Below are 24,396 nucleotides of genomic sequence, written 5' to 3' on the forward strand. Positions count from 1 at the left end.
TCTTGCTTTCTTGAGATCAGTCTTTTAAGGCATGAAGGTGGAAAAGAAGGAGGTGTATCACTTAACAGATAATCCAGTAAAATAAAAGTCACTTTATTTAGAAGAGGCACTTTTAACATATGTGTGGTGTATGTGCATATATGTATGTGGGTGGGGGACAGGTGAATCAGGATAATAAATACTGTGGGGGCAAAGGAATACTCCCCTGAACTAGCAGGAGGATGTGGCAGCAATGTACAGAGCCTAGGGGGTGGAATTCAGGGACAGGGAGGTGGATTCAAGGCTAGGTTGGAGGCTAAGTGGGACAAGAAAAGAAGCCAAAGAAATTGGAGGAGCGGGGTGGTGGGCCCATGAGCATGGGCATCTGGTTCTTGTGCGTGATCTTGATCTAGAAGGGAAGGGAAGGGAGCATGTTCAGAGGCTGAATCTGATACCTTGGAGATGGAACAAAAGGATTTGGGGGAAAGATGTGGCACTGTTGGTGGGTTTCTGGGGTTCTGGGGAGATCATGGTAGGGAGCCAGTCTGAGAAATCAGAGTTTTAGAGGAAGGGTATCAAGGGGAACTTTGGGTATTGGGAGGAAGTCAAGAAGGTTGTGGGATGGAAATTGAGGATCCATGGAGCCTGAGGATTCTGTTTTTGGCAGGCATAGGCAATACTTACTGTACAGGGTGTCTGTATCCAGGGTTCCCCGTCAATTTGCATGGGGAGGGTTTTTATGGTGCTGTGGGAGATCAAGGAAGATTGGTATAGATTTTTTACTGACCAAATATCAAGACTCTGGTTCCCCTTGACCCTGAGACCCTTTGTCACTGAGGATGATCTCTAGCCCTTCCCACTATTCCCATGCCCTCTTCCCTTCTTCCCTCAGGCTACTGACTGGAATCTTCCTTACTGAATGGTGATCTCAGAGCACTTGGCCAGCCGATGTCCAGCACTCTTGAGCTTGGTATAGATCTGGCCCATTTCAATTGCACCCTCCAGCCCCACTACTTCCAGTCGTTTGTCACTTGGGTCTGCAGTGAGAAATAGGGAGATAAGTTTTATAGAGGCAGTGTTTTCCCAAAGGGAGTCACACTTTCCCCTTAGTCCTGCCCACTCAACTCCTCTCACCTTGTACACAAGTTTTCAGGATATCAGGGTCAGTGATGACTTTAGCTGTTGTGCCCAAGGCCTGGTTGATCTCACAGCTATCCCCATGGGGTCTCTTGATATCACCCCAGAGGTTGGAGCCACCGTGCATGCTAGGTATGTTCAGCACTGCGATGCCTTCTAGGGACATGTTACTCAGATCCAGCGGTTTCCCACAGATCTGAGGGGAGTGGGGCACAACCCCAGTTGGGAAGAGCACAGATCCTCACCTCATGTTATAATCATGGATGTAACTGTTCCCTTGACTATGTAACAAACTAGGAAGGCCAGGATTTGGAGGTTTGTAAGAGATGAAAGAAAAAAGGAACTAGTGCATCTTGAGGACTTAGGAAGTCAAGGTTGGAGAGCTGGGAGGTCAAAGAAGTATAAGTTCAAGAATATGGGAAGTAGGGGCTGGGGTTGTAGGTCAGTGGCAGAGGACTTGCCTAGCACATGTGAGGCACTGGGTTTGATCCTTAGCATCACATAAAAAATTTAAAAAACAAAATAAAGGCATTTTAAAGAAGAAGAAGAATATGGGAAGTTCCTCGGGGTGCCTGTGCAGGGAAATGCTTGGCTATAAGAAGCAGAAAGGACGTAGAGTAGGGTCTCATCATACATACCTCAACTGTCAAAGACTCCTCCAACTTTTTGCATGTTGAGAAGATGGATTCAGATGTGGCAAATTCGAAGTACCATAGCTTGTTCTTCATTCTGTAACAGCCCCAGAACAAGGCCCAGTAGGGAGGGAACAGGTTATACAGTGGTGGTAGAGGTGGTAAATAACAGGGAAGAGCATCAATCTCCCAACTCCAAGGGGAACAAGGGTAGCTTTATTTTTCGGAGGTGCGGGGTTTCCTAGAGGTATCACTGCCCATCTAAACATTCTGAGTCAAACTTGGTCACAAAGCCAGTCCCTGACACCATGTATGCCCATGCTCCTCCCCTTTTTCCTTCACCTGCTATTGAACTTCTCAGGATATTTCTCTCGCATGATGTGAAATCGGTGAGCAATAGAAGCATCCTGGAGAGTTAAGGGCATATGATATCAGAAACTGGCCTAATCTCAGAGCATATTCATGTTCGTGTTCTCTCTCTGTCTCTCCCTCCCCCCTCCCCCTCTCCTGCCTCTCCAGTCTAGGTGCAGCATGTTCTACATGTTCCACATTCTTTATTTGCAACTCACACCACTATACCCCATTTCTAATTTCCCCATATCACTGCTTCTTTAACCTCTCCCTTCCCTTTCTGTCCTCCTCCAGCCTCTGCCTGCTTAACCCCCACTTCCACCCTTCCCTCTGTGTAGAGGTCTACTGGGGTCTACTGACCACACCAATGGAGAAGTAGTTATTGATGATTTGAAAGGGGACTGGATCAGTCTTTTCTTCAGTTTGTTGGGGTATCACTTCCAGGGACCATCGATCTATATATACCACCGTACTCATCTCTAATTCCCTGAGAATCTTTGCCAAATTCTCTCCTTCATACCCTAAAGGTGGAAGAGAAGACAGATTAGCACTGAGCCCTGAGTCTTCCAGAGCCCTCCTCTTATCCCCAGATCTGCAAATCTCCAAGAACCCTCTGCTCTGGTTCTGCAGAATCTCCTAGCCATCAACAGTGAAAGGGTAGGGGGCTGGGGATGTGGCTCAAGCGGTAGCGCGCTCGCCTGGCATGCGTTCGGCCCGGGTTCGATCCTCAGCACCACATACAAACAAAGATGTTGTGTCTGCCGAGAACTAAAAAATAAATATTAAAAAAAAAATCTCTCTCTCTTTCTCTCTCTCTTAAAAAAAAAAAAAAACACACTGAAAGGGTAGGATGTGCAGCCTCTGTGGACCAAGGTTAAGAGGGGTCAGCTTTGCTGGGAATGGTGGGGCACACCTGTAATCACAGTGGCTTGGGAGGCTGAGGCAGGAGAATCTCAAGTTCAAAGCCAGCCTCAGCAATTTGACGATGCCCTAAGCAACTTAGTGAGACCCTAAAACTTTAAAATTAAAAGGGCTAGGGATGTGGCTCTGTGTTTAAGCACCCCTGGGTTCAATCTCAGGTATAAAACAAACAAAAACAGCTACAAAATTCATCTGGAGAATTGGAGAGAACAGCTAGGAAAATGCTGAAAAAGATGAGTAAAAAATGGGGACAGTCTCCCTCACTCCCTCATGCTTTCTTGCTTCATTCCACCAGGAAGAACACAGAATAACGGAAGTATCTAAACAGTATGATACTGGCACAGTGACTAGAATAAGCAATTTAATGGTAAAGAATAGAGCTGGGAATGGTGATGCACAACTGTAATCCCAGCTATGCAGGAGGTCAAGGCAGGAAGACTGCAAGTTGGAGGACAGCCTCAGCAACTTATTGAGACCCTGTCTCAAAATAAAACATAAGCTGGGAATGTAGCTCATTGGTAGGCTTGCCCAACATGTGCAGGGCCCTGGATTCCATCCCTAGCATCACAAAAATAAATAAATAAATAAACAAATAAATAAATAAAAATTAAATTAAATAATAAGGATAAAATAAAATAAAAATAACTGAGGAGGATTTAGCTCAGTGCCCAGGTATTCAATCCTCAGTAAAAATAAATTTTTTTTAAAAGGGCTGAGGATGTAGCCCATTGGTAAGAGTAGTTACCTAGCATGTAAGAGGCCCTATTCTTAGAACTTAAAAAAAAAATAGTTTTCCAAATAGATTTCAACATATTTGGGAATTTAGCATACTACAACATTTCAAATAAATGGAGAAAAATAAATTATTCAGTACATGGTACATGGTACTAGATGAAGAAGTCTTTTTTTTTTTGTCCCCAGGGATTGAACCCAGGGGCACTTAACCACTGAGTAACATTCCCAGCTCCTCGCCATTTTTTTTGTATTTTATTTAGAGACGGGATCTCACTGAGTTGTTTAGAGCCTCACTAAATTGCTAATTGCTGAAGCTGGTTTTTTAAATTTTATTTATTTATTTTGAGAGAGAGAGAATTTTTAAAATATTTTTTAGTTTTTGGCGGACACAACATCTTTGTTTGCACGTGGTGCTGAGGATCGAACCCGGGCCGCATGCATGCCAGGCAAGCGCGCTACCTCTTGAGCCACATCCCCAGCCCTGAAGCTGGTTTTGAACTTGTCATTCTCCTGCTACAGCCTCCCAAACTGCTGGGATTACAGGTATGCACCACTGTGCCTGGATAGAAGTCACTTTTTAAACCAATCTGAAGCAAAAAAAGCAAGTATGAAAAACTAAAGCAGTAGGGTTGGGGATACAGCTTCATGGTAGAGTACTTGTCTAGCATGTGCAAGTGCCTGGGTTCAATCCCCAGTAAACAAAATAAGCAAAAACAAACAAGCAAACAAAAAACAGGATTTGTACTAGAAGAAAAATGAGTGAATTTCTTTTATAATCCTTGGATGAAAAGGTCTTTATAAAGCATAATAGAGCTGGGGTTGTGGCTCAGAGGTAGAGTGCTTACCTAGCATGCGTGAGCCACTAGGTTAGATCCTCAGCACCACATAAAAATAAAATAAAGGTATTGTGTCCACCTACAATTAAAAAATAAATGTTTTTTAAAGCATAATACAAACCTAGGTGCCAAAGAAGATGGATAAATATAATTATATTAAAATTTAAAACTTTTGGCCAGGTGCTGCATGCCTGTAATCCCAGCGGCGGGAGACTGAGGCTGGAGGATTACAAATTCAAGGTAAGCCTCAGCAACTTGATGAAGTCCTAAGCAACTTAGCAAGACCCTGTCTCAAAATTAAAAAAAAAAAAAAAAAAAAAATTATAAAGGGCTAGGGATGTGGCTCAGTGGTTAAGTGTTCCTGGATTTAATTCCTGGTATTAAAAAAAAACAAAAACTTTTGTATGGTTAAATAAACACACACCTAAAAAAATATAAAAACAAGGCTAAAAAAAAAAAAAAAAAAAACAAGGCTAAAAGGCACATACATAATAGGATTAACTTTCCCAACATTCAAAAAAATGCTTATAGAACTAGGAGTGTAGCTCAGTGGTAGAGCACTTGCCTAGCATGCCTGAGGCCCTGGGTTTGTTTCCCAGAACCACCCACACCAAAAAAAAAAAAAAAAATTACAAATCACTATATTAAAGTCAATAGAAAAATGGGAAGTAATGCAAATAAGCCTATCACAGAAGAAATACAAATGGCCAATATGCACAAGAAAGATAATCAATATTACTAATAATTCAAAGAAATGTAAAATGATTAGTTAACTTTTTGTTAATCAAATTAACAATTTATAAGAAGATTAAGAAAACTGTTTATGAGTTTATGAGTAAACTGTCATTCTCATTTGTTGTTAGTTGGAGCATGAAATAATAACTCAGCCAGGCACAGTGGCACAGCTACTCAGGAGGCTAAGGCAGGATGATCACAAGTTTGAGGCCAGCCTTGTCTAGCCTCAGCAACTTAGTGAAACCCTGTCTCAAAATAAAAAATAAAAAAGATTGGGGCTGTAGTCAGTGGTAAAGCATCCCTGAGTTCAATCTTCAGTAACCAATAAATAAAATAATATAGCTCAGTGGTTGAGTATCCTTAGGTTCAATTCCCAGAACTGTAGGAAAATAAAAAACAAAAACACCTCATCTTTGGAAGGCAATTTGGCAATTTTTAATCAAAGCCATTTCAAATTTGATCAAAACAGCTAGGCATGGTAGCACTTTATAATTCCAGCTACTCAGGAAGGTGAGGCAGGAAGATCTTAAGGTTGACCAGCCTGGATCACTTAGGGAGATCCAGTCTCAAAACCAAAAATAAACAGGGCTGTAGGTATAGCTCAGTATGGGATTCAATCCCAGAACCATGTGCACACCAAAAAAAAAAACAAAAAAAAAAAACAGTTACTTTTAGGAATTTCTCCTACAGAAATTAATGCACATGTACAGAGATGGATCTTTGCTGATGTGCTCTCTGAAATACTGGAAACAATCTAAATGTCCACCAGTAAGGGAAGGCCATATAAATTATGGCAAATTCATGGAATACTGTACAGATATTGGATATAGAGTGAAATCTATCTATATGTACTAGCATGGAAAGATTTCCAAGATATATTCAATGAAAAAGAAGTACTAGAACAATCTGTCTAGTGTGATTCCATTTATTTGTTAAAACGTCATATGTGTGGGTACACATACGTGTATACATATAAAAACACAAAAATTATGTTGGACATGGTGGCACACTCCTGTGTAATCCCAGCTACATGAAGGCTGAGGCAGGAGGATCACTTGGACCCAGGAGTTTTAGGACAGCCTAGGTAATTTAGGGAGATCCATCTCAAATAAATAAAATTTAAAAATAAAAGAACCTTACATGGCAAAAGAGACTGTATTTAAAAGAGACTGTGATTAAATTAAGGATCTTGAATGAGAGATTATCCTGGATTATCTGGATGGTCCCAATGTAATCACAGGGGTCCTTAAAAGTGAAAGAGGAAGGCAGGAGTGAAGAGTCATAGAAGAGGTGACAACAGAAGCGGAGATCAGAGTGATAACATTGCTGGTTGGAAGTGGGACCACAGCCAAGGGATGTAGGCAGACATTAGAACCTGGAAAAGGAAAGGTGAATGATTCTTCCCTAGGCTCTCAAGAGAAAAACAGTTCTGCCACTTCCTTGATTTTAGCCCAATGAGTCCTATTGTGGTCTTATGACTTTCCAGAACTGTAATACAATAAATATGTGTTGCTTTAGGCCAGCATTTATGGTAATTTGTAACAGCGAGAAATGGGAAACTAATAAAGACTATTTAATAATTCCTCTTTTTCTGCTCAGCCATTAAATATGGTGTTTACTAGGATCTTGCTATCCTTATCTCCTTGGGTAATCTCATCTCCTGTTAGGCTATCAACTACCAGCACTGGGAACAGATGACTCTCCAAGGTGTATCTCTATCCCTGATTTTTCTTCTAAATTCCTATTAGAGGGCTGGGGATGTGGCTCAAGCGGTAGCGCGCTCGCCTGGCATGCGTGCGGCCCGGATTCGATCCTCAGCACCACGTACAAAGAAAGGTGTTGTGTCTGCTGATAATTAAAAAAAATAAACATTAAAAAAAATTAAAAAAATAAATAAAATAAAATAAATAAATTCCTATTAGAAATAGACATCGATTTCTATCTTCCTACCACATCATCTCCATCTGGTTGCTCCAATGACACCTCAGCTTAACATGTCCAAAAGTAAATCTATCTTTCTTAAAATGGTCTTGCTTACATAGTCCCCATCATAACAAATGGCACCCCCATCTGCTCAGCTCAGTCTCTAAACCTAGAAAGTGTTCTATGCTTATCTCTACCTCCTCCTCAGTAATCCAGCAGATATCAAATGCTGTTGCTTCTATCTCATTAACTCCACTGCTGTTCTTTGCCTTTATGTTTATCATCTCTTATCTGAACCATTGTAATAAAGGTAATTTCCTATCCTATCTCTTTCTTCACCTCTTATCCATGCTCCCCAGAGCTCCCACGGTGACACTCCTTTCACTTCCTTCTGTTCAAACCTTATGGGTTTTTTTTTTAAATGCTGACATATAATTTTCATTTATATTCTTATAGTCATTATTCAGGTCAAGTCAGCAGAAAACTGCTTTCAGAGTTTCATTCATAGAACACACAGTGAAGACTCAACATATCTAATATCAAAGTGACTAGTACCAAATGAAAAATTTAATTGTTGTGGACTCGAAAACTGGTTTAAAAAAAAAATTGGTCAAATGGCTGGGCACAGTGGGGCATGCTGGTAATTGCACCTACTCAGGAGGCTGAGGCAGGAGGATTGCAACTTTGAGGTCAACCTCAGGAAGATCCTGTCTCAACATAAAATAAGAAAAGGGTTGGGAATGTAGCTCAGTAGCAGTGTACTTGCTTAGCATACAAGAAGCCCTGGGCCTCAATTCCTAGTAACACACATATACACACACACACACACACACAAAAAAAAAAGTTGTATATCTACATACCTCAATGCCTCAGTGGCTTAAAAGGTAAAACAAATGAGTGACGAGCAGAGAACAAGAGGATTGTGGAGAATTGAAGAATATATGCCCCACTTCAGAAATAATCAAGTTCAACTGCCCACTGTGGCATACTCCTGTAATCCCAAAGGCTGAGGCAGGAAAATGGTAAGTTTGAGTCCAACCTCAGCAATTTTGTGAAACCCTGTCTCAAAATAAAAAATAAAAAGTTGGGAGTATGGAGCTCAGTGGTAGAATGTCACTGGGTTCAATCTCCAGTACCACCAAAAATAAAAATTTAAAAAAAAAAGATTAATTCCAGAAATTCAAAAGGCTAAGGGTTGGGCTGGGGTTGTGGCTCAATGGTAGAGTGCTTGCCTATCACATGTGAGGCCCTGGGTTCAATCCTTAGCACCACATAAAAATGAAATAAAGATATTGTGTCCACCTACAACTAAAAAATAGATATTAAAAAAAAAAAAGAGGCTGAAGGCTGAGGCAGGAGGATCATAAAGTTCAAGGTCAACCTCATCTACTTAGCGCAAGATTCTCAGCAATTTAGCCAGACTCTGTCTCAAAATAAAAAATAAAATGAACTGGGGATGTACCTTAGTGGTAAAGTGCCCCTGGTTCAATTCCCATACCAAAAACAAAAACAAAAACAAAAAAAAAAAGAAATAATCAAGTTCAAAGAAATTGAAAACACTGCAAAGCAAACTACAAAATAATACAAAATCATTTCTGTAGGTTTTCAGCTTGCCAACTTTGGCAGAGTGTGGATAAAAACTCTTCAGCACAGCATTAATAGCTTCCAATAGCTTCCATAATCTGTACCTGCTCAACTGGGTCCTCCCTTTGTCCATCTCCCACCTTGCAGCCTAGGTTCCAATCACAGACACCACCATGTTGTTTGTTGTCTCCTCTGGCCTTTACCACTTTCCCCACCTAGAATTCTTTCAATCTCCTTAGCAGACCTTTATTACCTAATCTCCAGTGAGATTTTGAAGCTGAACTCTGAACATAACAGCTTCAATACCAAGACACTTCAAACACAATTTTTTTTTCAAACAAAAAACTCTTTTCTTTGAAAGGAATAAGATTAGAAATGGGAGTGCAGTTAGGAGACTACTGCAATAGACTCAGAAAGAAATGATAGTGAATGAATGAATGAATGAATGACCACCTTTTCATCATTTGAATGAATGAATTAATCACGGACAAGCTCCCTTCTAGCTTCATTACTCTTCATCTGGCTTAGCTCTTACATAACCTTCCTCATTCCCACATGGTTCCATCTACCCCCGCTATGTTCTTTGATCCTCTGAGCCCTAAGAGTTGTTTAGGAGAGACAGACATTTATTTTTAGGTTTATAGGAAAGAAGACAGTCACCCTTGGTCCTTCTAGGCTCAGAATATGTTCCCTATTTCTTCCAAAACTCTCTTCTTTTAGTTCTTCCACTTTGGTACTCACCCATCTGTGCCTCTTTTTCCCCAATGCTCTTTCTATACCAGATGCCTACATTACTCCCCATGACTTTCCCTTCTTAACCAACTCCCTCCAACCCCCAGCAATTTCCAACCACTTACCTCCTCCCCACCTTAGGCAACGAGCCAGATCATTTCCAGTGCCCAGGGGCAACACAGCAACAGGAGGTACAACAGGCAAGTTGATTTTGTCTGGGGAGGCAGGTGAAGAGATATATGGGGAGAGTGGTTCTGGAAGACCACTGCCCCCATATTCCGCCTAGAGCTTCTCCTTGCACTGACCAATGGCCTCTAGAATCCAGCCTACTGTGCCATCTCCACCACACACCAAAATACGGCTGTCAGGAACATCTTTGAAGAATCTGAGCCTGAGACAAAAGGGGAGAGAGAAAAGATGAAGGATAATAGGACTGAGGTTATCTAATTCCTGGACAGCAGATTACTTCTTTTTTTTAAATATTTTTTTTAGTTGTAGATGGACACAATACCTTTAGTTTATTTATTTTTGTGTGGTGCTGAGGATCAAACCCAGGGCCCAGCAGATTATTTCTTGTGTCTCATTCATATTACCTTTTTCCCCTTTTTCAAAAGACTTGAGTTTTGGGCTGGGGATGTAGCTCAGTGGTAAAGTATTTCCCTAACATGCCCTGGGTTTTGTCCCAAGCACCTTAAAAAATGATTAAAATTTTTTTTAATTTGCTTTTTTTGTTGGTACCAGGCATTGAACCTGGGTTGCTAAACCACTGAGTCACATCCTCAGCCATATTTGTATTTTGTTTAGAGACAGGGTCTCACTGAATTGCTTAGCACCTCGCTTTTGCTGAGGTTGGCTTTGAACTCGTGATTCTCCTGCTTCAGCCTCCCTAGTCGCTGAGATTACAGGTGTGCACTACAGCTCTTGACAATAATTTTTAAAATAAAGAAGACTTGAATTTCTAGAAAGAGAAAAGGACAATGGAGAAAATTATAGCTACTCCTTAGTGGTTAGGGGAAAAAAATGGATCTTCATCCCTTGAAAACAGGACAAAGGACTGGGGATATAGCTCAGTTGGTAGAGTGCTTGACTTGCATGCACAAGGCCCTGGGTTTAATCCCCAGCACCAAAAAAAAAAAAAAAGAAAGAAAGAAAGAAAGAAAACAGGACAAAGATGGAAAGAGAGCTGAGAGGAGGAGATACCTTAGGGAAAGAAGCATTCGAAATTCTGGTGTCTTGGGTTCCCCTAGGCCTCCTCTCTCAATATGCACTGTGTACTGTTTACTCTCAACATGTATAGACACAAGAAAACACTGTGATATGGCCCCTAGCCTATACTCACCCTTGTTCAGGACCATCCTTTAGGAGGTTGATCACCTGCCGAGGGTTTAGTATATATTGGAACTTCCAAAGGACCCTGTGTGAGTAAAAAAAGGAAAGCTTCATGTTTTCCTCAAGGTGATCCAATTAGATACATATTCCTTTTCTCCCTCCAAGCTCTGGCCCTCCCTCTCCATCTAGAAAGACCCAATGTCTTTTTTTTTTAATATTTATTTTTTAATTTTAAGTGGACACAATACCTTTGGCTGAGGATTGAACCCAGTGCCTCATGCATGCTAGGCAAGCCCTCTACCACTGAGCCATAACCCCAGCCCCCCTAATTTCTTTTTCCTCACCTCAGTCCCTGCTTTCCACCACTCTTGGGATTGACAAAGACTAGAAGTGGGTGGGTGTTAGAAACAGGGTTGATCTGCAGTTGGGGAAGAAAATAAGAATAAAGAAAGCAGGATTTTGTCAGTGTTAAAGTGGGTCCTGGAGACAGGGGCAGAGGACTGGCATTTCCCAAATGCTTTCCCCCTCCTTCATGTTCTCCTCTCCTCTCCTACCCATGGAGCCTCTAGAAATCAGGCAGCACTTCCCAAGGATTTCCCACTTCAGTCCCTCCCATGTCAGCTCCAGCCAAAAACTGACCCCACCATGAAGCCCAAGACCTCAGCCCTGTACCCGCAGAGCTTCAGAGATGCACAAATTTGAGTCATCCGTGGTCTTTTGGCTTGTTTTGCTGTGTTTGCGTTCCTGTTCAGATGCCTGGGAGGGGAGCAAAGCAGAGGGAAGGAGAGCTGGATTGTGTATAAATCCCTAAACAGATGGGCCTGACTCGAATCCTAGAAGTATAGGGTCTCCTGTTCTAAATGACATTCTATGTGTCTCACCAGGACGCTGGGATAGATGGAAGATGGAGGCAGGATGTGATCCCGGAGCAGCCCACAGTCACACTCAGAGCCCACGGCTTGCAGGCAGTCATCATGAATCTGAAAGACAAGATGGGCATACAGGATCATGCAAGGGACTCTACCACCTTTCAACTTGGGTCTGGATTGGAAAGAGAGCCCTTGGGAGCGAGGACAACTACAGCTGTAAAGGAGGTGGGATTGAGGAGGCCTGTGGAGAGAGGGCCCTTGAGGAGAGACTAGAAGGCATAGACTGGAGGGAGAGCTCTCACACCTCTAGGTGGCACCATACGCAATGCAGCCCGGTTAGACTGTGGTAGGTCCGGATCTTTTTCTGACAGCGGTCACAGCGCCCGGACTCACAGCCTCCTCGCACCCACACGTGTGATTGGACCTTAGGGAGAAAGACAGTTCCTAGTCTGCAGAGACTGGGGGAGGAAGAGGCCGAGGGGAGCAAAAAACTAAGGACCGGGGCCAAGATGGGGGTGGCAATGTGGGGAGTGGGAGAAGCTTCCAGGGATCACTCACACCAATGTCTTTCCGAGACTTGGCATAGGTGCTGACTTCACAAGGCAGGGCCTTCATGGCACACTGGTCGTGAACAGTGTACTTACAGACTGGGGGAAAGGGAAAAAGGTCAGAGCCTTAGCTGCAGTCCTTTCCCACATCTGTTCTTTACTTGGGGAAAGGATCACCCTCTAGAACAAGACATCAAATTCCTTGCTTTCAAGGGTGTAGCAGATAATTAATTTTTTTGTGGGGGGGATTCACCTCCAAAAACTGTGACTTCTTCTCACTCCTCCTCCTAAAAAAGCAACTACCACCCTAAGCCTGTCTCCACACCATCCATGGGCCAGCTGGAATTAGGCTGGATGATCTAAGGGAGGCCCAGAAATAACATTATCAATAATAACTAATATTTATTTATTTCTTGGTATTATGGATTAAGCCCAGGGGAGGTCTACACCTACCTACATCCCCAAACCTTTTTTAAATTTTGTTTTGAGACAGGATCTCACTAAATTGCTTGGATGGCCTTGAATTTGCAATTCTACTGCCTCAGTATCCCTGGTTGCTGGGATTACAGGCATGTGTACTAAACCCAGCCAATAACTACTTTTTGTATGTGTGGTGGGGGAGGGTGCCATGGATTGAACCCAAAGGGGCTTAATCACTGAGCCACATCCAAAACCTGTTCTTGCTAAGTTGCTTAGAGTCTCACTAAATTGCTGAGGCTGGCTTTGAACATGTTATCCTCCTGCTTCGGCCTTCTGAGCCATTGGAATTACAGGCATTCACCACTGTGCCTGGCTAACTACTTTTTATTGCATTTTATAGTGTGTGATTACAACGTGTGAAGCACTTTTCTTTTTCTTTCTTTTTTTGCAGTAATGGGGATTGAACTCAGGAGTACTCTACCACTGAGCTACATCCCAGCCCTTTTTATTTTTTATTTTAAGATAGGGTCTTGCTAAATTGCTGAAGCTGCCCTTGAAATTGTGATCCTCTTGCTTCAGCCTATTGAATAACTGGGATTACAGGTGTACACCACCATACTTGGCTGTGAAGCACATTTTTTTTTTTTTTTAGTATCAAACTATTTAATGCTCACAATGACTTCATTTTCAGTAGAGGAAACTAAAGCTTAAAAAAGATGCATGAGACAGTGGGTTTGATTCCCCAGCACTACAAAACAACAAGTTATGTGGCTTTCCCAAGATCACATAACTAGTTAGTAGCACAACCTAGTATTCAAACCTAGTATTCAAACCCATGTCTTAGTTCAGTGTCATGCTCCTGCAGATAATTGGGCTCCAATCTTCTCCCACACTCCCGGGTCCCATTACTTACGGTTACAGCTCAGCCCCTGTTTGCCAAGACCAATGCTCAACTCGCACAGGTTGCAGTAGACTGGTCTGGGAAATCTCTTGGGTCTCCACATGTGCTGCCCATCATCCTTCAGAGTCTGGGAGGGCACAGAGGATGCTAAGGAGTGTCTAAGCCCTTAGCAGGCTAATCTCTGACAAGTAGAAGCCATCCTAACAAGCTTCTTCTACTCACCATCTCCAGCCCCAGCAGTACTAGCAGCGGCACCGTAGTGGCCCCAGCTCGGACCCACTCAGCTAGGGAGACAGAGCCACTGCCATCATAGTCAATCTCTTTCATCATCTCCTGAAAAATCTGAACAGAGTGGGAAGGGACTTGGGTAGATATGCCCCTCAGAGACCTCTCCACTGTCTCCTGGGATACCCAGCACAACCCTCCTAGCTGAGGGAACAAGGTGGCCTATCAGAGACAGGGTAAGGCAGATGTAGGATCACCAAAGAAGAAGGCATAATAAAGGACAGGGAGGAAGAACTGCCTTACCGGCCTCAGCTCTGACACATCCCAATCCAGATATTCAGCCACTCGTGTCATCTGGAGTATGATTCTTTCCACTTCCTGGGGCAAAGAGGAAAAGAGCCACAGCCATACCCCCATTGCTACTGCCACACTAGACTCTTCTCCAGAAACCAGGGTTTCTGAGCTCCATTCCCAGACCTCTCTCTCATTCTTAGGTGCTTCTACCAAGTAAATAAATGTGTTTGTATATTTGCAAGTCAGCTTCCAGTTCATGTCTCCAGGCTTCTCTTTTAGGGGTCAAGAGCTTAGGACCTACTCCCAAATTTAGTCCCTAGAGGATTCAATGTCTTCTAGCCTTCTCTCTTTTTTTTTTTCTTTCTTTCTTTTTTTTTTCAGTGCTGAGGATTGAACCCAGGACCTAGAATATACTAGGCAAGTACTCTCTACCACTGAGCTACATTCTCAGCCCCTTCTCTGCTTTTTACCCTGGGGCAGGAAAGCACAGACAAGTGGAAGCACACTCCCTTGCCCAACATACAGGTCCCACAACTCACTGAGCTGTCCAGGATCCCATTTCCGTCCGTGTCATACAGCTTGAAGGTGACTGTGGGGTGTTTTAGGGAGGCTGGGGTCAGTTTGTGAGAGATAACTAAATAATTACACCAGAATACAGGGGAAACAGAGATAGGGAAAAAAACTTTTGGGTGAAGAGCCTAGGACTTAGGGTGGAACTGAAAAAGGAGACAAAAAGGGAAGGAAAGCAGGCATAGATGCCACTCTCAGTGAATCAGATGGGGGAGATAACACACATTCCCATATCCCGAGAACATCCCAGACTGCCTACATAAGAATGTACAAAATGTGGGAATTCAAGTGACTATGAGGGATGGCATTAGGTATAAGTAGTCTGGAAGAACAGAGGAAATGGGCCCAATCTCTGGCCCCACCTTTGTCTGGCCCTGTCAGCCTTTAGGAATCCTGAAAGAATGAGGGAAGGGAGGCTAGGGAATGAATATCTCCCTTTTCCCTCACCTTTCCTCCCCTCTCCCAGTCCAGAATAGCAACTCACATTCTAGCTTATCTTCTGGCCGGCCACCCTCCAGAAGGGAAAAGTAACAGGAGACATCACTGAGACATACCACATTTTCTACAAAAAAGTACAGCAGATCTGAGGTCAGGGCCCCTCCACTTTGGTTCTCTTCTCCTTTATTTATTACAACTTTCCCCCTTGAACTTTCCTCCAGCTAACTCCTAGTCCAGCCTTACTACCCTCCACCACTCTCTCCTGACCCACTCAACATGTGACTCAATTCAACCTCATCTCAAACGCACTAATTTTACTTTTCTTCCACAGGCCCAGCCCAGTCCTACCATGAAACATACCTTTCCTTACATTCTCTTTTAAGCAGTGATCAGTGTGGAAGGAATGAAACAGTGCCAGGCTTAGGTGATGGGGAACATTATCCACTTCCAAATAGATTTTCAGGAATTGCTCAAATCCCTCATAGCCAATGGCCTGTGATGGAAGTGAGCATTACTCTGGGAGTTTGCAGGGTAGGAGTTGGGGACTGAAGAACTAGGAATAGTGGGCCCAGATACAGTAAGTGCAAAGCTGAGAAGCATTTGAAACAGTAATATGCTTCTTGGCAAGCCAAATCCAAAGGATCTCTTATTTTGTCTTAAAGCAAAAGCTGCAATGACAATGGACAATGGGGCATTTAGAGGCGAGCTGACAAGAATAATCCCTGAGTGGGGATTCCAATGGAGTGACAAAAAAAAAAAAAAGAAGAAGAAGTTGATTAAGGAGCAGAATTTCCAGCTGCCACTCACATCTCCTTGGAGATATTTGGCCATCTTCTCGTTCTCGAAGAGTTTTAGGACATCACTGACCTTTTGGTTGGAGTCTAGGTGTGAAGAGAGTAAGAAAAGAATATTAGTCCATCTTGGCATCTTGGCTCTTCTGGCCTTCTGCCAGAGTCCCACTCAGACATCCAATGGGAAAAAAAGATTTGAATGAGATGAAGGAAGAATTCTAAGGAGAAACACAGAAATACAAAGGGAAAAACATTTCAGATCCTCTAACATGGTACCACTCTTTTCTTTTCTGGGGCTTGCAGAAAGCAGTCAAAGTATACAGAAGGTGGGTAGAGAGCTGAGACCCCAGGCATCTCCCTATCTGTTTTTCTCCCTTACACAGTCATGGGTCCATCTGACAGACTGGCTTAAAGCCACTGGGGAAACTGGGGCGTGATGGGGAAAATATAATAGGAAGAAAGAGGGATTCTTTGGGTAGTCTCCAAGAACTGAAGAGCTGGGAGGAAGGCTCACATTCCATGTATTTTTGCAGCTGGGCAAAGTCTTCAGGGCTTAATAGTCCCCTTTCCTTGGCCATCTTTCTGTTTTTCTGAATGATGGCCAGAAAGATAGCTTCGTAGTAGTACTTCTTGCGGTTTGTCCTCTTCAGAGGGTAGGCCTGAAGGAAGATGACAAGAGCTACATGGAGAAGAGCCAGCTGTCTGGATTTCTTTGATTCTCTCTGATCCATTCAGTCTTTACTCCCACTGTGATTTCTGTGCTTTCCTTCTCTGTGTCCCTCCCTAAACCTCCCCCTCTCTATTTTCCCTTACAGAGCCTGTCCTCTATCTCTGTTTCTCAGACTCATTTCTTAACTTTCTCTCCTTCGTTTCTGGATCTTTTCCCACTCTGACTTCTCCCCAAATCCATCTTGATTCACCTGACCCTCATCACCTCCCCACCTTCCACCCCTCCTTTCCAAGTCTATATATGTTTATATGAATATATCTCTGGCCTGTTTCTGTGTCTCACGCCACCCCCAGTCTCTGTAGTCTCTTCATAGCCCGACTTCTCTTCCATCTCAGGTCTGCAGTCCCCGCCAGCCCTCCGGGTGGTTCTTACTAAGCTAGCACGCCTCCCAGGCCAGGACCCCATCTTGCTCCGCCTCTAGCCGGGGTCCCCAGGGCGCTCAGCTACCCACTTCCCCGAGCCACCCACGCCCCGCAACGACCTCTAGCGCTTCTGACGCGCGACACAGAACCAGCGCAGGCTCTGGCTGGGTCCCTAGCTCTGGCCCCGCCTCGCCGTGGAGCTCCACTGGGAAAGGGTGGGGACCCAGGCGCGCGGGGCTGGGAGGAGGTAGTGGTAGAATGCTCTGTGCACTACCCTCATTTCCCAGGCGCCGCACCATGGAGCTGCGTGCTGGAGTCTTGGATGCCAGGGTCTTCCTTCCACCCTCCTAAGTTTAAGGAACCTAGGAGGAACCCTAGGTTTAGGGAACCCCAACTTTCTGCTATTGGACCCAGGAAACAAGGAGGAGCTCTCACGTGGATATTGCTGATCCTCACACTCCATCCCCCCAAACAGGGACCAAGTTGCAGAAGGCGACTTGCTTTGATGGTTCAAAAACAGCAATACAATAATTACATGTTACAGCTGAACGTGGTGGTGCACGCCTGTAATCCCAGCGACTTGGGGGTGGGGGCGGTTTAAGGCTGGAGGATCGCTGAAGCGGGAGGGTCTGGAGTTCAAAGTCAGCCTCAGCAATTTAGCGAAGCCCTAAGCAACTTATTGAGATGCTGTCTCAAAATAAAAAATAAAATAAAAAGTCTGGGGATATGGCTCAGTTGTTAAACGCCCCAGGGTTCAAGCCCCAGTACCAGAAGAAAACAAAAAATACGTTATTACATATTACAATAGTAAATAGTACAGCACGATTTTAGAGTCAAACAGAACTAAAAGTCAGTTCTATTTGGTTCCAATTCTTAGCTCTGATAGCTCTGTGTGTCTCGGGCAAGTTAAATCTGTAAAGTGGGGAGAATGATACCTAGCTTTCACAATTATATTAAATAATATAATATATGAAAAATGCCTAGTATAATGCCTTGCATACAGGAAGCCTATAAAAATGGTAGTTATTATATTAAAAGTTAAGTTTTTATTATTTATTTTGGATATTGGGGATTGGACCTCGAGGCACTTTACCTCTGAGCCATGTCTCCAGCCCTTTTTACTTTTTATTTTGAGACAGGTTCTCACTAAGTTGCTTAAGACCTCACTTAAGTTGCTGAGGCTGATCTCAAACTTGCAATCCTCCTGTCTCATCCTCCAGAGTCACTGGGATTATAGTTGTGCAGCACTGCATCCTCCTCCCCACATCTGGCAAAGCCAACTTCTTGCCTCAACTGAATATCAGCTCCTCCAAGAGAGCTTCCTTGACTGTTCCATCTTAAAATGGTATTTCTTCTTTGTTTCCTTTATAGAATTTATCACAAGTAGAAATTATCTTCCCTATTTATTTGTTTCTTTGTGTGTGTGTCCCAGGCAGTGGGGGAAGGGGAGTTATGGGATTGAATCCTGGATAATTCTGCTTCTGAGTTACATCAACAACCCTTATTTTTATTTTATTTTATTTTTTGTGGTGATGAGGATTGTGGTGCATGCCAGGCAAGCACCCCACCACTAAGCCACATCCCCAGTCCTTATTTTTATTTTATTTTGAGACAGGGCTTCACTAAATTGCCCAGGCTGGCCTTAAACTTGTGATCCTTCTACCTTGGCATCCAAAGTAACTGGAAATTTGCTTTTTATTTACTGTTCTCTTCTATCAAATGTGAGTTCCATGGCTGAGTCTGGAGCTCAGTGGTAGAGTGCTTGCCTAGCATGTGTTAGGCACTGGGTTCGATCCTTAGCATCACATACAAATAAATGTAATAAAATAATTATTTTAAAAAAATGTGAGTTCCATAAGGGCAGGAACTTGTCAGTCTTGTTTGCCAATATAGTCCAAGTACCTAAAAGAACGTCCAGCATATAGTGAGTGCTCAATATAGGTTATACGAATGATTGTATAAAGCAGGGGAGTCTTATTTTGGAACTGTTAATCAGTATGATTAAATGGATAGCAGTGTCTACTTAACAGTAAGGAAAGGATGAGATAATTTGGAACACATACAGTAGATGGTAAATCAATAGTTGGTAAAAGAGTAAATGATTCTATAAAGCATTTATTGAGTTACTTCATCAAACATTTTGACCTCCATTTACTCCTTTGGGGCTTATGAGATCAGGCAAAGCAGGGAGGCCTTTAGGGCCTACAATAGTTCCGCCCCCTTCCTTTCTGATGGCGCAAGAACCTTCTCTGCAACTTCTGCCCTTGGGACATCTCTGCTGTCCACCTCTATGCAGTACAACATTCCTGTTCCAGGGCTTTCTGGGAACACTTGGAAGAGGGTCCTGGGACACTGACATCCTGGAGAAAAGACTACCCATTTGGCCTTTACCAATTACTATAATTCAACTTCTGCTGCCAACAGATCTAATGAATATATAACAATCTTAGTATCAATAGGACCTGCATTGCTTAATTAGCCTTTCTGATTAACCCCTTGGGGATTCTTACATTACTCCAAAGTTCTGGAAAAATAGAATCTGAGGGAGAAAATGACAGCACAAGGAAAAATAAAAGAGAGGAAAATAAATCAACTATTGATTTACCACCTACTGTATGTGTTCCAAATTATCTCCTTGTCTCTCTTTTCACAATGACTCAACTTGTTTTTGCCTCTTCCTAGCTCTCCAGGCCTTAAACCTGGAGAAGTAGTATGTAGCAATTACTATATATTAGTAACCACTAGTTACTAGTTAACTAAGAAAACGGACTTTGGGACAGGTTTGTGGTATAAACCTGTAATCCCAGCACTTTGGGAAACCAAGGCAGAAGAATCCCAAGTTTGAGGCCAGCCTGGGCAACTTAGTGAAAACTGTCTCAAAAATTTAAAAAAGGTTGGGAATGTATCTCAGTGGTAGAGCACTTGCCTAACATAGCAAAGGTCTGAATTCAATCCCTCCTACCACAAAGGGGGCAGGGATGGACTTTCAAATTAGGCATAGGTTAAAATCCTAGCTTGTGGATGAGTCATTTCATTTCCTTGAATCTCAGTGTTGTATATGTATGCATAAGTGCCTCATGAATGCTGAGTAAGCATACTGCCACTGAGCTATGCCTCCAGCCCAACCTCAGTTTTCATCAGTAAAATGGGTACCTAGAGAAATCTGTCACAGAGTGGAGATTAAATAAGATTGTATAAGCAATGTATATAATAAACTGTGTGTCACAAAGAATTCAATAAACATTAGCTATTATTCTACCTAGAGAAGGATATGTGGACATTATGAAAAATTATGCCACTGAACCAGAAAGGCACAAGTTCTAGGGACTTCAAGCAGCAGTGAAGCTCGGGTGTATACCTTCCACCCCTTTTTATATATCAGGTACCGACATATAGTAATGTCAGAATCCTATACTTTGCTCTGGAATTTTTAGAAACTAGACTGTTAAGAGTCCAAGGACAGAGGCTGGGGATGTGGCTCAAGCGGCAGTGCGCTCGCCTGGCATGTGTGCGGCCTGGGTTCGATCCTTAGCACCACATACAAACAAAGATGCCGAAAACTAAAAAAACTAAAAAATAAATATTAAAATCTATCTCTCTCTCAAAAAAAAAAAAAAAAGATGGGGAAATCCTTTAAAAAAAAAAAAAAGAGGGGCTGGGATGTGGCTCAAGCGGTAGCGCGCTCGCCTGGCGTGCGTGCGGCCCGGGTTCGATCCTCAGCACCACATACAAAGATGTTGTGTCCGCCGATAACTAAAAAAATAAAAAAAAATAAAAATATTAAAAAAAAAAAAAAAAAGAGTCCAAGGACATCCCTGGGTTGAGCTCTTGGACATAAGGACTCCTGGATCTGTTCAATCTTCTTTTTGACTTCTTTCATTGAAAGTTTGGATGCCTCTGGGGGTGAAGGACAGCAAGCTGCAGGATCCTGGGCCCTTAAAGATCTGGAACAAGTTCAATTTTGTCCTCTAGCTCCATCCCAACCCTGAGGTTATAACCTGGGCTAGTCCAGGCGAATGCCAGGGCTAGAAGGGTGGGGTCTGCTGCCTGCCTGCCAGCTATTTGTGACTCACTCTACCCTTCTCTCTTCTGGTTTCCCTACCCACCTCTTCCAACTTGGGGCAAAAGGAATATGTTGATTTAAAGGTGAAGAATGCTACAACATCCTCAGCTGGGAGTTGCCAATTCTCATATTTTACAAAGGAGGAAACTGAACAACAGGGCTCAGTGGCACATGCCTTTATATCCAGGTTCTCAGGAGGCTGGCCAGGAGGATCCAGAATTCAAGCCCAACCTGGGCAACATACTGAAACACCCTCCACCCCATCTCTAACAAACAGTCAAACGAAGAGAATGGAGGAAAGTAAGATTTAGAGAAAATGACTGTCAGAGTCTTAGACTCTAGATGTGCTGTCCTTACTCCATCCCACTAAATCTTAGTATCTCTCATTCCCTAGATCTAATTTTAAACATCAAACACTAAAATTGGTGTTAACCAAGAGATAAATATTATTGCTAAAGCCAGTGCTAACATTTAAATTTTCACATTCCAGGTCATAAGCTGATCATTACTCAAGAATTAGCTATGTCCCCAAGACATTCAGGCTGTCCCAGCAAGAATCCCCAAGGGGCAGGCACTCCTAGTTTGAGGGCTCAGGCCTGATTACCTGGGCCTCTGAATCCCTTAACTCTATCAGGGACTGTATCCTCTTCCTCTCCCAAGACTGATAAAAGGTCTATTATTCCCTGTTCATTCCTGCTTCTGTAAGTCAGTGGTCCCCGAGAGAGAATTATTTGGCCCGAAGCCTCAAAATTAATTAAACCTCCACAAACATCGCAGACGATAGTGTTGTCTGGTTAAGGGGGTGGTACATGTGGAGGGTATCATTGCGTAGTACTGGAGGAAGTTACGATATTGGCATGGTTGTGGGGATGTGGCCATGTATGTTCTGAGGCTGAAGAGATGTCTAACACTATTTGCATTTCTTCCGCGAGAAGACTCATTTCTTTTACTTGAAGCTGAAAAGTGGGATTCAGAATCAGGGATTTTTAGAAACTAGCTGGTGACAGGTGTGTAAAGGATGAGGATAGGAAGTTGGGGACCAGGAGGACAAATAAGAACCCTTCTCCACCTGTGCGGCACTGTGGAGATTCCAAAAGGGACTTCCTTGGGGGTCGGGTTCCCAAGAAGCAGAGCTTCATCATCCTTCCGAGTGATCAGGAAGGATGGAAGAAAATGTCTGTGGAGAGGCTGCCTACGCGGTTCTGGCCCAACCCTCCCCCTGCCCGCGGCGTCCCAGCGCAAACCACCCTAGCCACCCACTCCAGCTGTTACGCTTCCTCCTTCGCTGCCTCGCAGCCCCAACCCAGCCCGCGAGGCGACCCCTTTGGAGGCCGGCCTCCTACTCCGGTGGGAGAGCGTGGAAGGGCGGGGTCTCTACCTTGCCCGAGGAGGGCGAGCGGTCGGAGCTGAAGCGCTGGCGCTGGCGCTGGAGGAGCTGGAGCTGGAGCTGGGCTGGAGGGGACGGGCCAGGCAGACGCAGCGGCCTCGGGGCCGCCCCAACTCCTGACGACACACTGCCCGCCCCCCACCCAGCCTGCTCGGCTGCCGCTCCCGCGCCCCCAATACCGGGAACTTCGAGACCAGAGAGGCCTGTTTCCAGATTTCCAGTTCAACATAAACTGCTCCCTGTCCCCCGAATGTCTCCAGGGCTCTGTTCTGTACCTCTTTCTCATTTTCTGCCCTCCATCTAGTCTTCTAGTGCCTGGGGTAGCTCTGCTTCCATATCCCCTTCTTTCTAATCACGGCCTCTCCCCTCATCCCAAACCTGGGAAGTCAAGAGCAGAGGCAGGCAGATGAGAAGAACAGCTTCATAGCTGTCCAACCACCCATCAGTTCCCCTATCCTAATTGCTGCCACCCTGGGCTTCCCTGTTCAACTCCTTTCCATCCACCATGACTTCTCACCCAGGAGATCCCACAAGGGCAGGGCAAGGTTCCACACTCCATTTCCTGAGATCCAGTCACCTCCCTTCTTGCATGGCTTGCTTGACACTTCTTGAGACAATCTGTCAGCCTTTCAGACTTATTCCTCCAGTCTATGGACACCTCCATGCAAAACTCATATCCTCTCCCTAATTCTAGGGTGCAAAGAGCTCTCTGGTCTGTGTGCACCATTCCTCTATGCCCTAACCCTCCCATTTTACCTACTGACCTCAGCAAGTGATGCAGAAGGCCCTAGTCAAAAGTAGGGGCTAAAAGGAGATCCTTTCAGTTTCTCTTGCCTGGAATATGTTCAGGAGCTGTCAAGGCTCTGGGGGCAGCATGGATGGTCCTCAGACTGGTAGAGCAAGGGAGAGAGACACAGCCTAGGGACTTACTGTTAAGACCTGGGGACCCAGGCATCCTGCTCCCTAGCCCCGCCCCAACCCCTAACTCCCTCCTACCCTTCCTTTGAAGTAGGGCAGAATGACAAAGCCTTGAGTTCCTGGAATAGTCCCTCTTACCTTTGAGGTGGAAGGAGGGGGAGGAGAGACCTCTGACTGGGAGTGTGTATGTGTATGTGTGTGTACACACATATATCACATACACAAAATATATACTTATGCTTGGTAGGGGTCACAGAGGAAAAGAAATGAATGAATGCATGAGGCCCTCTAGTGGAAACAGAGGGAGGCAAATAATTCCCAATTGTCTCAAGACAAGCTAGTTGAAGAAACTGCTCCACTTTTTCCAGAAATATGGCTGCTGAGTAGTAAGGTTTGAGAACATTATTATATCTAAACTGGAGATCTCTAGCAGAGATTGGAGGAGGGGCTGTCTCTGCAACTGTGTCCTCTCCAGGTTTTATCCTCAGTTTTTTTTTTTTTTTTTTGGTACCAGAGATTGAGGAGCACTTAACCACTGAGCCATATCCCCAGCCCTTTTTGAGACAGAGCCTCACTAAGTTGCTGAGGCTGGCCTCAAACTTGCTATCCTCCTGCCTCAGCATCTAGAATCACTGAGATTACAGGCATGTGCTCATCCTTCACTTGGAAAAGTATTTGCTTCATTGTTAGCAAAGGTTCTTTTTTTTTTTTTAATTTTTTTTAGTTGTTGATAGACTTTTATCTATTTATATGTGGTTTGAGAATTGAACCCAGTACCTCACACATGCCAGGCAAATGTGCTACCACTGAGCCACAGCCAGAGCCCCAGCAAAGCTTCGTTTTGTGACCTCCTTAGTCATGGCCAACAAATACTTTTGAAGGCCAACTATATATCAGGTTCTGTACTTAGTTCTGCAGGATAGGCAAAAACAGCCCAGTTTAGGGACTGTAGAAGAGTGTAAATATTATAAAGCTTCTCTGCTCTG

General features: G+C 43.9%; 1 protein-coding gene across 9 annotated transcripts; it reads right to left on the minus strand.

The window, feature by feature from the left end:
• Window positions 1-77: 77 nt before the first annotated feature.
• On the minus strand, window positions 78-23,439 carry Dgka (diacylglycerol kinase alpha). 9 transcript variants are annotated; one of them, XM_048807626.1, is made up of 25 exons: window positions 23,257-23,439; window positions 22,484-22,870; window positions 16,465-16,609; window positions 15,967-16,040; window positions 15,520-15,652; window positions 15,206-15,283; window positions 14,691-14,740; window positions 14,161-14,235; window positions 13,855-13,974; window positions 13,645-13,759; window positions 12,322-12,410; window positions 12,068-12,187; window positions 11,776-11,874; window positions 11,567-11,650; window positions 11,239-11,312; window positions 10,905-10,979; window positions 9,871-9,956; window positions 9,691-9,780; window positions 2,460-2,620; window positions 2,091-2,155; window positions 1,755-1,845; window positions 1,114-1,312; window positions 896-1,016; window positions 664-724; window positions 78-388 (listed from the first exon to the last, which is right to left on the minus strand). In XM_048807626.1, exons 3-25 carry the CDS (start codon window positions 16,526-16,528, stop codon window positions 296-298), a joined length of 2,217 nt encoding a protein of 738 aa, XP_048663583.1. In that variant the 5' UTR covers window positions 16,529-16,609; window positions 22,484-22,870; window positions 23,257-23,439; the 3' UTR covers window positions 78-295. The 9 variants fall into 9 exon arrangements, 8 of the variants coding, with proteins under 8 accessions (XP_048663583.1, XP_015338729.1, XP_015338728.1 ...); XM_015483243.2 differs by lacking the exon at window positions 22,484-22,870 and having other exon boundaries at window positions 23,257-23,426; XM_015483242.2 differs by lacking the exon at window positions 23,257-23,439 and having other exon boundaries at window positions 22,484-22,987.
• Between the last annotated feature and the right edge of the window lie 957 nt (window positions 23,440-24,396).

The sequence above is a fragment of the Marmota marmota genome, unplaced genomic scaffold (assembly GCF_001458135.2).
Source record: "Marmota marmota marmota unplaced genomic scaffold, marMar, whole genome shotgun sequence".
Lineage (NCBI taxonomy): Eukaryota > Metazoa > Chordata > Mammalia > Rodentia > Sciuridae > Marmota > Marmota marmota.

What these genes read in the sequence shown, in the direction of transcription:
- Dgka (XM_048807605.1), bottom strand. Translation starts at nt 17,085, where the DNA reads ATGGGGTCCTGGCCTGGGAGGCGTGCTAGCTTA. An exon ending in ACTACTTCTCCATTGGTGTG is followed by an intron (nt 2,156 to 2,459) that starts GTCAGTAGACCC and finishes TTAACTCTCCAG; the next exon opens with GATGCTTCTATTGCTCACCG. An exon ending in CCTGAGAAGTTCAATAGCAG is followed by an intron (nt 1,846 to 2,090) that starts GTGAAGGAAAAA and finishes GGGCTGTTACAG; the next exon opens with AATGAAGAACAAGCTATGGT.